The sequence below is a fragment of the Anomaloglossus baeobatrachus genome, chromosome 8 (assembly GCF_048569485.1).
Source record: "Anomaloglossus baeobatrachus isolate aAnoBae1 chromosome 8, aAnoBae1.hap1, whole genome shotgun sequence".
Lineage (NCBI taxonomy): Eukaryota > Metazoa > Chordata > Amphibia > Anura > Aromobatidae > Anomaloglossus > Anomaloglossus baeobatrachus.
This window is the reverse complement of record NC_134360.1, coordinates 28,573,047-28,589,618: the sequence shown is the minus strand read 5'-3', so window position 1 is coordinate 28,589,618 and position 16,572 is coordinate 28,573,047. Positions and strand designations below refer to the sequence as shown.

At 41.9% G+C, this 16,572-nt stretch overlaps 1 protein-coding gene across 5 annotated transcripts in view; it reads right to left on the bottom strand.

The window, feature by feature from the left end:
• The window catches only part of TAFA1 (TAFA chemokine like family member 1), a 527,296-nt gene that overhangs the window by 113,524 nt on the left and 397,200 nt on the right, over positions 1-16,572 (bottom strand). For all 5 annotated transcript variants that reach the window (XM_075321390.1, XM_075321392.1, XM_075321393.1 and 2 more), the window contains one exon: positions 3,915-4,055. In XM_075321390.1, the coding sequence (XP_075177505.1) occupies positions 3,915-4,055 (141 nt within the window). The remainder of the gene's footprint in view (positions 1-3,914; positions 4,056-16,572) is intronic.

Genomic DNA, 16,572 nt, shown 5'->3' with positions numbered 1-16,572 from the left:
TGTTAGGTATGGGGAAGTACGATGCATAGGGTGACAAGGAAGAGAAACTCTGTGCCTAGGAAGGGGAGATGGTGACTCCTCATCAAACCTTCTGCTGTCCCCTGGCTCCTCTGACCACCCTAGATAGGTTCCACACCTATGCGCCGAGCAGGATACCTGGCCCTGGCTGACTCAAAACTTGGCCCTAGGTAGGGAACGGTTGGGATGAGCGCTCAGTCAACACCATTAAGCTCTAAAGACGACACAGGGAGCCCAAACAGATTAGACACATGGATGTACTGTACTAAGGTCATGTCACGCTAGGTATGGGAAAGTACCATGCGAACGGTGACAGGAAAGGGAAAACCTATGTCTAGGGAAGGGGAAGATGGTGACCCCTGTTCAAAGCTTCTGCTGGCCCCTGGCTCCCCTGACCACCCTAGATAGTTTCCGCACCTATGCGCCAAGCAGGATACCTGGCTGACCCTGAACTGGGCCTTAGGTAAGGAATGGATGGGATGAGCACTTAGTCAACTTCAATAAGCTCTAAATAATATACAGAGAGAACAAACAGGGGAAAGCACATAAACAACTTATTTCCAGGATGATTCGGGGAGAGGTACAGCAACAAACAACAATGTTTCTTCAGATAAATACAAGCTGACTGCTCGCATTCAACGCCTATATAGGAATATAACTCTATTACCAGCAAATACCAAGGGAAAAAGTGAGTAATTAAGGACACAAGGGGAAGTGATGATGATTATATAACTCTATCACCAGCAAACACCAAAGGGAAATCCAGGTATTTAAGGACACAAGGGTAATTCATGATTAGATGACAAGTGTGAATAGCTGCAGGGTCCTAAAAGGAAAGGGATTAACCCCAAGCAAAGAAGTTACATAGGATACCATTTACACCACAGCATAAATAATAGAATGTCAGGAAGCCGTTTGTGTAGCCAAACGCTGCGACCTTCTACAGCCGGACACCACAGGACTGTCTGTCAACCGTGACCTGTCATTTAGTAAACCTGGTAATTACTTCTTTCAGTTTCGTCTCTCAAATGCAACTTTTCTACATGTTCCTATACATAACAGGTAACAAAAAAATCTGTCTGTTACTGGCCTGTACAAGTTTCCCCTCCTTTTACATCACTTCCCATCCAAAATGAAATTGTCGTTGTACTGGTAATACTGCAAGCTCTTTGCTTTTAGAGGACACTTTCTATTCCCTTCTACTTTCCTTCTCTAGAAGCTTATACACTGTATTGTGTATAGAGAGTAATCAGCAGAGGGGAGAGGCTCCTGCTGCAGCCAGTTATCTTACAGACAGACATAAGGCAGTAAAAAAGAGGAAGGGGACATGGCTAATCTACAGGGATATACATAGATTATCTCTCTATGCATTTATCAACCCTACTTCATAGTATCGGATGAAATATGATCTCTTTTATATATACAGTTAGGTCCAGAAATATTTGGACAGTGACACAATTTTGGCGAGTTGGGCTCTGCATGCCACCATATTGGATTTGAAATGAAACCTCTACAACAGAATTCAAGTGCAGATTGTAACGTTTGATTTGAAGGTTTGAACAAAAATATCTGATAGAAATTGTAGGAATTGTCACATTTCTTTACAAACACTCCACATTTTAGGAGGTCAAAAGTAATTGGACAAATAAACCAAACCCAAACAAAATATTTTTATTTTCAATATTTTGTTGCGAATCCTTTGGAGGCAATCACTGCCTTAAGTCTGGAACCCATGGACATCACCAAACGCTGGGTTTCCTCCTTCTTAATGCTTTCCAGGCCTTTACAGCCGCAGCCTTCAGGTCTTGCTTGTTTGTGGGTCTTTCCGTCTTAAGTCTGGATTTGAGCAAGTGAAATGCATGCTCAATTGGGTTAAGATCTGGTGATTGACTTGGCCATTGCAGAATGTTCCACTTTTTTGCACTCATGAACTCCTGGGTAGCTTTGGCTGTATGCTTGGGGTCATTGTCCATCTGTACTATGAAGCGCCGTCCGATCAACTTTGCGGCATTTGGCTGAATCTTTGCTGAAAGTATATCCCGGTACACTTCAGAATTCATCCGGCTACTCTTGTCTGCTGTTATGTCATCAATAAACACAAGTGACCCAGTGCCATTGAAAGCCATGCATGTCCATGCCATCATGTTGCCTCCACCATGTTTTACAGAGGATGTGGTGTGCCTTGGATCATGTGCCGTTCCCTTTCTTCTCCAAACTTTTTTCTTCCCATCATTCTGGTACAGGTTGATCTTTGTCTCATCTGTCCATAGAATACTTTTCCAGAACTGAGCTGGCTTCATGAGGTGTTTTTCAGCAAATGTAACTCTGGCCTGTCTATTTTTGGAATTGATGAATGGTTTGCATCTAGATGTGAACCCTTTGTATTTACTTTCATGGAGTCTTCTCTTTACTGTTGACTTAGAGACAGATACACCTACTTCACTGAGAGTGTTCTGGATTTCAGTTGATGTTGTGAACGGGTTCTTCTTCACCAAAGAAAGTATGCGGCGATCATCCACCACTGTTGTCATCCGTGGACGCCCAGGCCTTTTTGAGTTCCCAAGCTCACCAGTCAATTCCTTTTTTCTCAGAATGTACCCGACTGTTGATTTTGCTACTCCAAGCATGTCTGCTATCTCTCTGATGGATTTTTTCTTTTTTTTCAGCCTCAGGATGTTCTGCTTCACCTCAATTGAGAGTTCCTTAGACCGCATGTTGTCTGGTCACAGCAACAGCTTCCAAATGCAAAACCACACACCTGTAATCAACCCCAGACCTTTTAACTACTTCTTTGACTACAGGTTAACGAGGGAGACGCCTTCAGAGTTAATTGCAGCCCTTAGAGTCCCTTGTCCAATTACTTTTGGTCCCTTGAAAAAGAGGAGGCTATGCATTACAGAGCTATGATTCCTAAACCCTTTCTCCGATTTGGATGTGAAAACTCTCATATTGCAGCTGGGAGTGTGCACTTTCAGCCCATATTATATATATAATTGTATTTCTGAACATGTTTTTGTAAACAGCTAAAATAACAAAACTTGTGTCACTGTCCAAATATTTCTGGCCCTGACTGTATATAGTGCCCCTTTTTCGAATCTATGTTCCTACTAAGAAGATGGTACTATTTGTGGATTGAGTACCTATATTTTCAAAATTTCTGAGAGACTATAAAGCCCATTTATTCAGTGGGTACTCAGCACTTAGAACCACTCAAATGCCAAGAACATTCAGAATGAACATTTTTATGCCCAAAATACTATATTCTACTTCTGGAAAAGGTCATCTGATTCAGCAGGATTTATAAGTGACCCATTAAAGATGTTATCTCATGAATTCAATCCTTGTCCAAATGCCCTAGTGCATCATATTGTATGGACAACATATATGGGGGTCCCCTGATTGTGACCCCCCCACTGTCAGTTAGAACGGAGAGATGATCAGTAGGAATAGCTTCAGCTCTTCATATATTTTTCAAAAATTAGCTATTTGATGAGAGTACCAGGAGCCAGACTCTGGTCAAAAGCTCCAATGGAAAAAACCCTAATACTTAGTAGCACTAAAGGTCCCTATGCCAATCTAAAGTGAAGATCCAGAATGGTCCTTGGATCTGTGATTTGTATCAATTTAAAAGTTAGAGTCTAAGTATAGTCAGTATATACATATTAAAGTTCTTGGGGTGGGCTACATATGGCAAACGATTAAAGGATACATATGGCAAAAGATTGGTAAAAGATACGATGGAAAGGTAAGCTTAAACTACCACATATGGCAGTTATCTGAAGAGCTGTTGTGCAAGTAGACTATATGGACAAGAGAAATCTTACGGCTCAGGGCGGATTCTCCAGCACATTGACATTTAACGATGCAACAATGACTACATGAATTGAGGTACTTGCCATCAACACAAGAGGGTCGGTTTCTGGTTGTTCCAGCTACTTTCCCAGGCAAACAAGAACATTTCACCGTTTGTGATCTCTCCTCAATACGGTTCTTATTGCAGCATCTGTGCGCCGCTATAACTTCGCACGTTCCACCTTCTGCAAAGACACAAAGCATAAGTGAGCGGTTATACGGGTAACGTAAAACAATGATATGAGATGATATAAAATTCAGGTGCAGGAATAACAAGATGCAATATGAGTCCCAGAATAAGGGGTGATGTAAGTCATGTAGGCATGGATAAGCCAACAATGTGTATTCCTCGAAAAATCAACTCAAAAGAATGACCAGCACCAAGATGGACACAATTATAGAAAAGGTCAACTAGATGTAAATAAGTCTGAGAAAGGACAGAAGACAAGACATGCAGAAGAAACGCCTTTCAATCAAGAGTCAAAACCCAGTTGCAATTTTACCCCTTTAGACAATATATCAATGGCATGTGTGGTTGGGCACACACAAAGTTACATAACTGAGAACCTTTAACTTTGTACTTTTGGGAACAGTCATTGATATTGATGGCACTCTTGTAAGATATCCTTAGTGAAGCTTCCAAAGAAGTTGAAAAATCTCATGGTCAGGTAGATAAAAATCTAAAGCTGACTATAAATATGAGATGAACGTCAGGGGAACCCAATGATTTCAGGAGGACCAGCCAACCATCTAATGTGTTAGAGACCGGTTGGCCGGTCTCCCAGATATCAAATATCGGGTGAGGAGGAAGAGTGTCACTTGAATTTCAACATGCGTGAAACTATGGTTTTCAGTGGAGGTAAGCCATGGCCCCCCACCATTCTGGTCTAGGAATGTCTAAAGAGGCAACTCAAGAGAATGACCAGCACCAAGATGGTTGGACACAATTATAGAAATGGTGAATAGTGATGGATGAATAGTAACTATTTGTGTTCGACTAATGCTTACCAAATACTGCGGATTATTCCAGTATTCGTCACGGCAAGAAAAATGCTTGGGTTCCCCCATTGACTTGCATTAGGTTCATTATATGTAACAAATACCGGAATACTACTTTGGGATTCATTACGAATAATCCGAACATGAATAGTTACTAATCGCCCATCACTAATGATGAACTAAATGTAGAGTAGTCTAAGCAAGGACAAAACACAAAACATTCGGAAGGAACACCAATCAACCAAGAGTCAAAACCCAGTTACAATTTTATCCCTTTAGACAATGAATCAATGCCGTGTGTGTGGTTCGGCTTCAATAAATTACATAACTGGGAACCTTTAACTTTTTATTTTTGGGAAGAGTCATTGATATTAATGGCACTTTTGTAAGATATCCTTAACGAAGCATCCAAGGAGGTTGAAAAATCTCATGGTCAGGCTGATAAAAATCAAGAGTTTGCTATAAATGTGAGACTAGGTCAGAGGAACCTAATGAATTTAGGAGGACCAGCCAACCATCTAATGTATATTTGGTTGGCCAGTCCCCCAGACAGCAATTGGATTTCAACTCGCCTGAAACTATGGTTTTCAGTGAAGGCAAGTCATAGCCCACCACCAGTGTGGTCTAGCAGTGTCTCAACGTTGCTCATACATATTAGATAACCAAGAGCCTAATAATCGTTCAGCCCATTGCTATCTCTCTCTACTCCCCTAAACACCGAAATGCTTGACTTGACCAAGAGCTCCCGTGTTTCCTACGAGAGACATTTTGAAGAAGAAGAAAAGGATCAGCCGCTAAAATCCAGGTTGACTCCTTCTCTCCCACGACGTCATCATCGGAGGAAAGTTGGCCAGCTCCTATGCATTGAACTGTCTCCAAATATCAATGGGGTTGGATGACTTTAGTCTTTCTATGTGGGCCTATACTGTCCACTCTCCATACAGGACTGAAGTGTGCTCAGTTATTGAGGGAATTATTATTATTATTATTATTATGGCACCATTTATTCCATGGCGCTTTACAAGTGAAAAGGGGTATACATAAAAAACAAGTACAACAATCATGAACATTACAAAAACAGACTACTACAGGAGGAGAGAGGACCCTGCCCACGAGGGCTCACAGTCTACAGCGGATGGTTGAGAATACAGTAGGAGAGAGGACCCTGCCCACGAGGGCTCACAGTCTACAGCGGATGGTTGAGAATACAGTAGGAGAGAGGACCCTGCCCACGAGGGCTCACAGTCTACAAGGGGGTGGTTGAGGATACAGGAGGAGAGAGGACTCTGTCCATGAGGGCTCACAGTCTACAAGGGGGTGGTTGAGGATACAGGAGGAGAGAGGACTCTGTCCATGAGGGCTCACAGTCTACAGGTGATGGGTGAGGAATCTCACTGAGGATACAGTAGGTGAGGACAGAGCTCGTTGCGCAGTGCTGTACTGGACTGAGGGCTACTGCAGGTTGTAGGCTTCTCGGAAGAGGTGGGTCTTCAGGTTCTTTTTGAAGCTTTCAAAGGTAGGTGAGAGTGCGATATGTTGGGGTAGAGCGTTCCAGAGTATGGGGGAGGCACAGGAGAAATCTTGTATGCGTTTGTGGGAAGAGGCAATAAGAGAGGAGTAGAAAAGAAGCTCTTGTGAGGATCTGATATTACGTGCAGGTAAGTATGAGGAGACTAGGTCACAGATGTAAGGAGGAGACAGCTTGTGGATGGCTTCGTATGTCATGGTTAATGTTTTGAACTGGAGTCTTTGGGCAATGGGATGCCAGTGAAGGGATTGGCAGAGTGGCGAGGCTGGGGAATAGCGGTGGGACAGGTGGATTAGTCGGGCGGGGTGCAAGAGTGTTGGAAGGGAGGCCACAGAGCAGGAGGTTGCAGTAGTCAAGGCGGGAGATGATGAGGGCATGCACTAATATTTTTGCTGATTCTTGGTTAAGGCATGAACACGTATCGAGGTCGGGAGAAATAGCTGACCCATCTAATGGGTATGGTCAGCTTCATTTGTCCAAAAATGGTTTGTAGATTTCTGGCAATTACAATCTCTTTATTTTTGAAGGACATATTCGAGGAAAATCCCTTTAAGGGTCACCTTGTCCTGGCTTTACATATATATATATATATATATATATATATATATATATATATATATAAATAACGGTACCTGCGGAATTACAAGACAGTAAAGCCACAATTCATACTTTGTAAAACTTTATTTCTTGAACAAAGACATGGAAGCGTCTTAGATGTGTATGAATAATGACGGTATCATAATTATTTTGTCAGGAGGAAAAAAAGAACAAAAAAAAGAACATTGTACCTGGGGCTTTGAGTTCCGGTAGAAGGTTTTATCAATTACCAGAAGACAGTACATCAAGATATATATCTCCTAAAGCGTCTGACGACTGTGTGGTAATGTTTAAAGTTTACTGCTTCAAGAACATAAGAGGTCGGCGTTTGAGAACGACCTCGTGGCTCGGGAATAAGACTAAACATCTCAATATTTTTTAACGGTAAAAGTGATAAAATGGAAGGAGAAAAATTGTTCAAAGCAAAGTAGAATTACTGAATATTTTCCCAGCTAAAATTAATTGCTGAACAGAAGGGAACGCAGACATTTATGGGGTCCGGAGGTTAAAAATCTTTTTTTTTTTTCAAAAGACTAAAACTTAGTGCTAAACTACGCGGGAAGTTCTTGCCATTTACTGTGTGTTATGATAGGATAAAGACACCAGTGGGAACCAAGTAAACAATGAAACGGAAGCTGCGGGGGATGGATTAGAAGAATATCTCTTCTCTTATTTATTTATTTAATGTTTTTTAACAGTCTGAGGTCTTTTAAAAAAAATAGTTTTTTTATTTTTTCCAAAAATCCCTTTAAAGACTATTATTGCCTAACACTCAAAAAAAAATTACCATGGAGTAAAATTGGTTACATGAATTTTTGCACAAACTGTCATGGCGGCGTCAGGCTCTGTTCAGATTGCAGATTCTGACACTCCGCCGGATGGTTTCTCTGGTGTCTGGGATCAACACAGACAGACTCAGGCATCGACCTGCTGTGTGCTGATTCATAGGCAGGCTAGCAAGTGTTAATCTCAGCTGGTGTGCTTGCTGCTTTGGTCACAAGTCGTAGGGAAAATAAAAAGGTTCTTTTTACCCAAAGACAGACATTAGAGTAGGAAGTCTTACCGTTGGCTGTTGGGCTCACATAGAACTGGCCATTTTTGTGTGCTAAGTATCTCAATTTTTATATGGTTTTTCATCGCACTAATGCAAGTCTATATTTCCATGTTCATTGTTCCATATGTCAGCGCTGTCTCCTTTTTGTTACATGTTGTGGGCAAGCCAATCACATCTGCTTCCCTCATATTTATGGTGGTTGAAACCTTCCACCCATGCCAGTTATAGTTTATTCCATTTTGGGCTGTGAGATGTGCTGTTCCAGACTTAAGCCCACTTTACATACAGTGACATCGCTAGTGATGTCGCTGGTGAAAGCACCCACCCCCGTGGGTTGTGCGTCACCCGTGGCGCACAACATCGCTTACACCCGTCACACATACTTACCTTCCTAGTGATGTCGCTGTGGCCGGCAAACCGCCTTCTTTCTAGGGGGGCGGTTCGTGCGGCGTCACAGCGACGTCACACGGCAGCCGTCCAATAGAAGTGGAGGGGCGGAGATGAGCGGGCGGAATATCCCGCCCACCTCCTTCCTTCTTCATTGCCGGCAGCCGCAGGTACGATCTAGTTCCTCGTTCCTGCGGTGTCACACATATGCGATATGTGCTGCCGCAGGAACCAAGAACAACCTGCGTCCTGCAACAGCAACGATATTCATGAAAGGAACGACGTGTCAACGATCAACAATTAGGTAACTAATTTTGATCGTTAACGGTCGTTCCTGCGTTTCACATGCAAAGACGTCGCTAACGAGGCCGGATGTGCGTCACAAATTCCGTGACCCCAACGACATCTCGTTAGCGATGTCGTTGCGTGTAAAGCGGCCTTTAGCGCTGCAGAGTGCAACTGTCTCCTTTTTGTTACATGTTGTGGGCAAGCCAATTACATCTGCTCCCCTCCTATTTATGCTGGTTGAAACCTTTCACCGATGCCAGCTATAGTTTATTCTATGTTGGTCTGTGAAGTGTGGTGTCCCAGACTTACTGGTGAAAGTTTTTCTTATTGCTTGGTGCAGTTGCGGAGTTTATTCCTTTTGTTTTGTAGCTTCCATCCTGATCTTGTTTTCCTCCTGAATCTATTATTGTCTTATCCTTTGTGTGTGTATGCTGTGCAACAGAATTTTGTTTTTTCCTTGTCTGTCTTTATCTGTTGGTTTCATGACACTCCTGTCCCATCCCTCCCTGGGAGTAGGGGGAGTCAGATCAGGACTAGTCAGATGAAGGGCCAGGATGGAGACTCAGGCCTCTCCACCATCAAGAGTATCCCTGAGGTTAGGAATAGTATACGGTCCCCTAGCATGAGTGACAGCTGAGGAGGAGGAGCTGTATCTGAACCTAAATATTTTTTATTATTATTTTGCTATGGAAGAGGAACAATAGAAAAAAAAAAGAAAGAGGAGGAGAAAGAAGAAAATTAAAAAGAAAAAAAAAAAAAAAAGAATGAAAAGGAGGCAAAGAAGAACAAGAACAAAAATAAACACAAGAAGAAACATCAATCTGAGTGGCTATATCTGACTCTGAATTTTTTATGGAAGAGGGAAAAAGAAGAGGAAAGAGAAGTAGGAGGAAAAATAAGAAAACAAAGAAGAAGAGGAAGAAAAAGAAGGAGGAGAAAAAGAACAAGAAGAAACATAAATCTGAGTGGTTGTATCGGAACCTATTTTTTTTCATTTGTTATTGATGAAGAAAAGAATAATAAAGAATAATAAAAAAGAGAAGAAGGAAGGGGAATAGAAAGAAGAAAAAGGAGAAGAAGGAGAAGAAGAAGAAGAAGAAGAAGAAGAAGAAGAAGAAGAAGAAGAAGAAGAAGAAGAAGAAGAAGAAAAAGGAAAAGGAAAAGGAGACGGAGGAGAAGGAGAAGGAGAAGGAGGAGGAGAAGAAGGAAAAAGAAAAGGAAAAGGAAAAGGAAAAGGAGGAGAAGGAGAAGGAGAAGGAGAAGAAGAAGAAGAAGAAGAAGAAACATGTTACGTTCATAAACCTTTGTCTATACAAATATTTTGATATTATATTCATATTCACCTATGAGCCTTTTTTGGCGATTTTTACCAAGACGCTCGCGTATCTACAGCCAATCCAAACCTAATCATGATAAATGAAAAGACACAATCTAAGAGGAGAACCCACAGACGTTGTGATTCTACTGACAACATCCAAAAGACATTTTACTATAGAGGAAAGATGTAATTATTTTCCCGAATGTAGCCGTCTGTTAGTTATAAGAGCAGAAGAGAACATTTTCGACAATATGACCTGTCAAATACAAGCTGGGTAACTAGAAGGCAGAAAGATATGAGATACATTTATCCAATATTTATGTATCACTGACATATTCCACAGCTCTATAAAGAGAATGTAGTCACTTGCATCAGTCACAGTCCCCCGTGGGGCTCACACTCTAATTTCTCGGAGAAAGATACTGGAGAGAATTTCATAGGACACCAATTAACCCATGAGCTTGTTTCTGGAGTGCGAGTACAAAACACATATAAAGGAGGTAAAATACTGAATGTATACTGCGAGCCAACATAAAATGTAAAATATACAGAGAAGTAGAGTTACGGAGATGCTGAACAAATTGATATAGTGATTTATGGACCAAAAAAAATCAGTATAACTTTTTTTTTCTAATTTACAGCTTGTTCTAAGCTTAAGAGTCCAGTGGGTGGTCTTATCATAGATCACAAACAACTCTATGATTAACTCCACCCACTGGACTCCTAATTCTAGACAAAAAACAGATGTCACACAGAGACTTTTAGTAACTTCATGGGGGTGTCAGGTCTTATTCAGATTACAGATTCTGATACTCCGCCTCAGAGATTCTCTGGTGTCTGAGAGCAGTGTAAGCAGACTCGGGCATCAACCTGGTGTGTGCTGATTCATAGGCAGGCTAGCAAGAGTTAATCTCTGCTAGTCTGCTTGTTAGTCTCTTTGATCACCTGTTGTGGGGGATTGGGCTTAGAGGATCTACCTCACCTAGTGAGCCGCTTTTGTAACAACAGTCAATATCAACCCTGAGTATTCTGTGACGCCCTGGACTAGCCAGGTAGTCACAGTTAGAGCCCCACACAACACCTGTCCCCTAAAAAGGTGTCATCAGCCAACCATTAAACCCTAGTCACCCCTCTCTGAGCTTGATGGACACACCAGGGGGCGGAGCACGGCGGTTGGCACGCCCACCGAGGACTTCAGAGGGCCAGAGGCGGGAAACCAGAGAGGGCAGTTGAGATCAGTTTAGGAGGGGAAGAAAAGTGGAAACAGGCCTGTGTAGCAGGTCTGCAGCAGACTGACAGGTGCCAAGGTTAGAGCCCGGGCACCTTTGGCTAGGAGGCATACGGTGGCCTCAGTCTGCAGGTGCCGGGAAGACAGCTCGGTGGAACTGTGGCTGATCGGGACAGGGTAGTGGCCCGCCGGTACCGACCTGGGGAACCGACTTGGAAACCGGAGCACAAAGGAGGGTACTCAGACCCTGAAACGAGGTCCAGAAGCCACTGGACTGAGTTAAATAACTGATTGCGGTCTGGACTATAGGTCCTTTCCCACCCAAAGTCCTGACTGAAGACAACAGCCCACCGAGGGGGATAGAAAGCCACTGCACAGGCAGAGAGATCCCACAGGCCAGCGTCTGCGGGCAAAAGGGCTCTCCTGACATCCACAAAGCCGGGGAGCGGACTTCCGACGCTGAAGCACAGGTAGCCCACATAAACACAACACGCTGCAGGAGAAAGGCAGAGACCACCAACCGGGTGGGGGACCAGACGCAGCCGGATGCGGGCACCGACCACCATCAACTTGGTTTACCAGAGACTCGTGTGTGTTACTAATCGTGAGTACAACAGTGCACCACCCAACAAACCCCAACGGGTCCCGGGGCCACCATCCCTACCCATGGAGGGGTTACCAACTTGCTGCACAACATCTCCCCCGGGTGCCCCGTAAACCACAGCGGTGGTGTCCACCTTGACCACATCCCGTGGGTGGCGTCACGAACTTAACACGGCTCCGGCCGTACACCTAGGCTCCAGCCGTACACCTACGTCCCCTAAACTGCCAACCCCTTTCAGATCGGAGTGACCACAGGGCCCCCGGGTCTGGAGACGCTCAAGCCACCCACCAGTGAGCCCGGATCCGAGCAGCTCGGTCGCGGCCGAGCCCGGGGCGGTACAATTCCATTTTTTAAAAAATCTGCCAAATGGTTCCAAAGACATGTCTTTTTATTTAGTGTTAATTTTTATGGCCTAACTCCTAGGGGGCATGGCTCAAAGACCAATTATGCAGAGACACGCCCCAGAGGAACCTGCGAGCTACATCACTTTGTATACATTATAAAAATTAGCAGTAAATAAAAGGCCCATATCTCTGGAACCATATGGACAGTTTTGCCTTATGTTATTCCTGACTCAGCCCTAAGTTGTTTTGTTGTTTTTGTTTTTAATTTGCCATTAGGTTCCAAAGACATGGGCCTTTTTATTTAGTGCTATTTTTATGGCCATAATCTAGGGGGTGTGGCTCACAGAGCAATTATGAAGAGACACACTCAAGAGATACCTGTGAGCTACACTGCTTGGTATACATAAAGGCCCATATCTCTGGAACCATATGGACAGCTTTTGCTTTATGTTATTTCTGACTCAACCCTGAGTATTACTTTTTTTTTTTTTATTTGCCAAACAGTTCTAAAAGACATGGGCCTTTCCTTTTCTAGTTAGTGCTAATTTTTATGACCTTAACCTAGGGGGCGTGGCTCACAAAGCAATTAGGCAGAGACACGCCCTAGAGGATCCTGTGAGCTACACCTCTTGGTATACATCCTAAATATTCTGTTTTATTTTGTAAATATGCCAAATGATTCCAAATCATGGGATTTTTTTTAGTAAATGCTAATTTTAATGGCAGTAACCTAGGAGACAAGGCTCACAGAGCAATTATACAGGGACACGCCCAGGAGGAACCTGTGAGCTACACTTCTTGGTAAACAATGAAAATAACAGTAAATAAAAAGGCCCATATCTTTTTGCCAAACGGTTACAAAGACATGGGCCTTTCCTTTTCTAGTTAGTGCTTATATTTATGACCTTAACCTAGGGGGCATGGCTCGCAAAGCAATTATGCATAGACACGCCCCAGAGGAACCTGTGAGCTACACCCGTTTGTAAACATAATCAGAAACAACAGGAAAGAAATGGCACATATGTCTTTGCCAAATGGTTCCAAAGACATGGGCCTTTCCTTTTCTAGTTAGTGCTAATTTCTATGGCCTTAGCCAGGGGGTGTGGCTCACAGAGCAATTATGCCTCAGAGGAATCTGTGAACTACACTGCTTGGTAAACATTCTGGATATTCCATTTTATTTTGTAAATCTGACAAACTGTTCCAAGACCTGGGTCTTTTTTAGTTAGTGCTAATTTATATGGCAGTAACCTAAAGGGGCGTGGCTCACATAGTAATTATGCAGTGACACGCCCAAGAGGAATCTGTGAGCTACAGCCCTTGGTAAACATAATCAAAAACAGCAGTAAATAAAAAGGCCCATATCTATTTGCCAAACGGTTCCAAAGACATGGGCCTTTCCCTTTCTAGTTAGTGCTAATTTTTATGACCGTAACCAAGGGGGCGTGGCTCACAAAGCAATTAGGGAGAGACATGCCCCAGAGGAACCTGTGAGCTACACCCCTTGATATATATCCTAAATATTCTGTTTTATTTTGCAAATCTGTCAAAGGATTCCAAGACATGGGCCTATTTTAGCTAGTGCTAATTTTTATAACAGTAACCTAGAGGTTGTGGCTCACAGAGCAATTATACATGGCCCCACCCAGGAGTAACCTGTGAGCTACACCCCTTGGTAAAGATAATCAAAAACAGCAGTAAATAAAAAGGACCATATCTCTTTGCCAAATGGTTCCAAAGACATGGGCCTTTCCTTTTCTAGTTAGTGCTACTTTTTATGACCTTAACTTGGTGGCATGGCTCACAGGGCAACTATGCATAGACACACCCCAGAGGAACTTGTGAGCTACACCCCTTGGTAACAACAACAACAGCAGTAAATAAAAAGGCCTATATCTTTTTGCCAAACAGTTCCAAAGACATGGGCCTTTCCTTTCCTAGTTAGTGCTAATTTTTATGACCTTAACCTAAGGGGCGTGCCTCACAGAGCAGTTATGCATAGACCTGCCCCAGAGGAACCTGTGAGCAACATTGCTTGGTATACATCATAAAAAATTGCACATATTCTCACTTTCACTTAGTGCTACTTTTTATGACCTTAACCTAGGGGGCATGGCTCACATAACAATTATTCAGAGACACACCCAAGAGGAACTTGTGAGCTACACCCTTTGGTAAATATAGTAAAAAACAACAATAAATATAAAGGCCCCTATCATTTTGCCAAATGGTTCCAAAGACATGGGCCTTTTCTTTTCTAGTTAGTGCTAATTTTTATAGCCTTAACCTAGAGGCGAAGCTAACAAAAAAATTATGCATAGACACGCCCCAGAGGAACCTGTGAGCTTCACCCCTTTGTAAACATAATCAAAAACAGTAGTAAATAAAAAGGCCCTTATGTCTTTGCCAAAAGGTTCCAAATACATGGACCTTTCCTTTTCTAGTTAGTGCTAATTTTTAGGACCTTAAACTAGGGGGCGTGGCTCACAGAGCAATTATGCATAGATACGCCCCAGAGGAACCTGTGAGCTACATTGCTTGGTATACATCATACAAATTTGCTCATACTCTCACGTTCACTCGACCAAATGACTATTGACTACAGAATAGGTATATAATAAAGTATCTGTACTTTCACTTTTGAATTTAATTAAATATTTCTAATAAAAGTGAACAATTCCTTTAATTGCAAAATATACAGAAACAAAATAGATTTATAGGTTGAGCTTCTGCTTTTATAGCCCTATGGGAAACAGATCATTCTGGTTTTAAGACTCCGGAGAATGACGTCCCCATCCAATAATATTTCTTGTATTAATTTACCCCTGTTACAACAGTAATTCCTGCAGACTTATATATGATGTCTGTCGGCGGCGGAGCGCCAGGTGCGTCATGTAGATGCATTAGCTACTTTGATATTTATACCGGTAATAAAGATCACTGTATTATTTTTCCCAGCTACAAAATAATGAAAATGTATGAGAGCATGTTTAATACATTGCTTATATTACTTAATTTACCTGCGTAAGAACCAATGGATAACTTGTCTTTTTACTGAAATGAAATTCACATGTGAATGGAATTTCGAGTTTAGTAATGACTTCCGGCGACACTAATGTAATCTGTGTTGAATAGTCACCTCCGGAGGTAGCGCCGTATTAATATGAAATATACAGAATACCGCTACATACAGAACGCAATTTATGGTAATTATATATGAACTGGAATAATGGATGACTGAGAAGGAATGTAGCACTTTGTATTTTTACAAGGTTTCTACTCATTTAAGTGAAATGTGTCTGCCTATTTGTATGATTAAATGGAATCTGTCCTTTTGAAGGGAAAGTCTGGTTTGCCGGCTGCTCTGCATAGAGGAGGGAGAGCTGAGAAGATTGATATATATGTTTGTAGGAAAAGTTTCAGTAGAACTTGTAATTTGTTCATTTAAATAAATACTCATTCTAAGGTTAGGAGTCCAGTGGGTGGAGTCCAGTGGGTGGAGTCACTGAGTAGAACCGCCCACTGCACCTTAGAAAATCCAGGCTTAAATGAATAAAAATGCAGAATTTTCCCACAAAACCATATATTATTCTGTTCAGCTCTTCTGGCTGTATAATATGCTGCCTGCTATATGTTTAACATGAAAAGTTGGCTTTAACCCTTTAAGGACATTAGAAAATCCAGACAAATGAATAAAAATGCAGAATTTTCCCACAAAATCATATATTATTATGTTCAGCTCTTCTGGCTGTATAATATGCTGCCTGCTATATGTTTAACATGAAAAGTTGGCTTTAACCCTTTAAGGACATTAGAAAATCCAGACTTAAATGAATAAAAATGCAGAATTTTCCCACAAAATCATATATTATTGTGTTCAGCTCTTCTGGCTGCATAATATCCTGCCCACTATATGTTTAACATGAAAAGTTGGCTTTAACCCTTTAAAGACCTTAGACAATCCAGGCTTAAATTCATAAAAATGCAGAATTTTCCCACTAAATCATACATTATTATGCTCAGCTCTTCTGGCTGTATCATATCCTTCCCTCTATATCTTTAACATGAAAAGTTGGCTTTAACCCTTTAAGGACCTTAGAAAAACCAGACAAATGAATAAAAACGCAGAATTTTTTCACTAAACCATACATCATTCTGTTCAGCTCTTCTAGCTGTATAATGTCCTGCCCCCTATATGTTTAACATGAAAAGTTAGCTTTAACCCTTTAAGGACTTAAGTCACTTTTTTTTGCACTTTTTAAAGTCACGGTTTTGGTGTAAATATAATTTATCAACTTTATTTTACTATCTTTTTTTACGTTGGGGTGGGGGTTGAAACACATCAATTCCAAAAA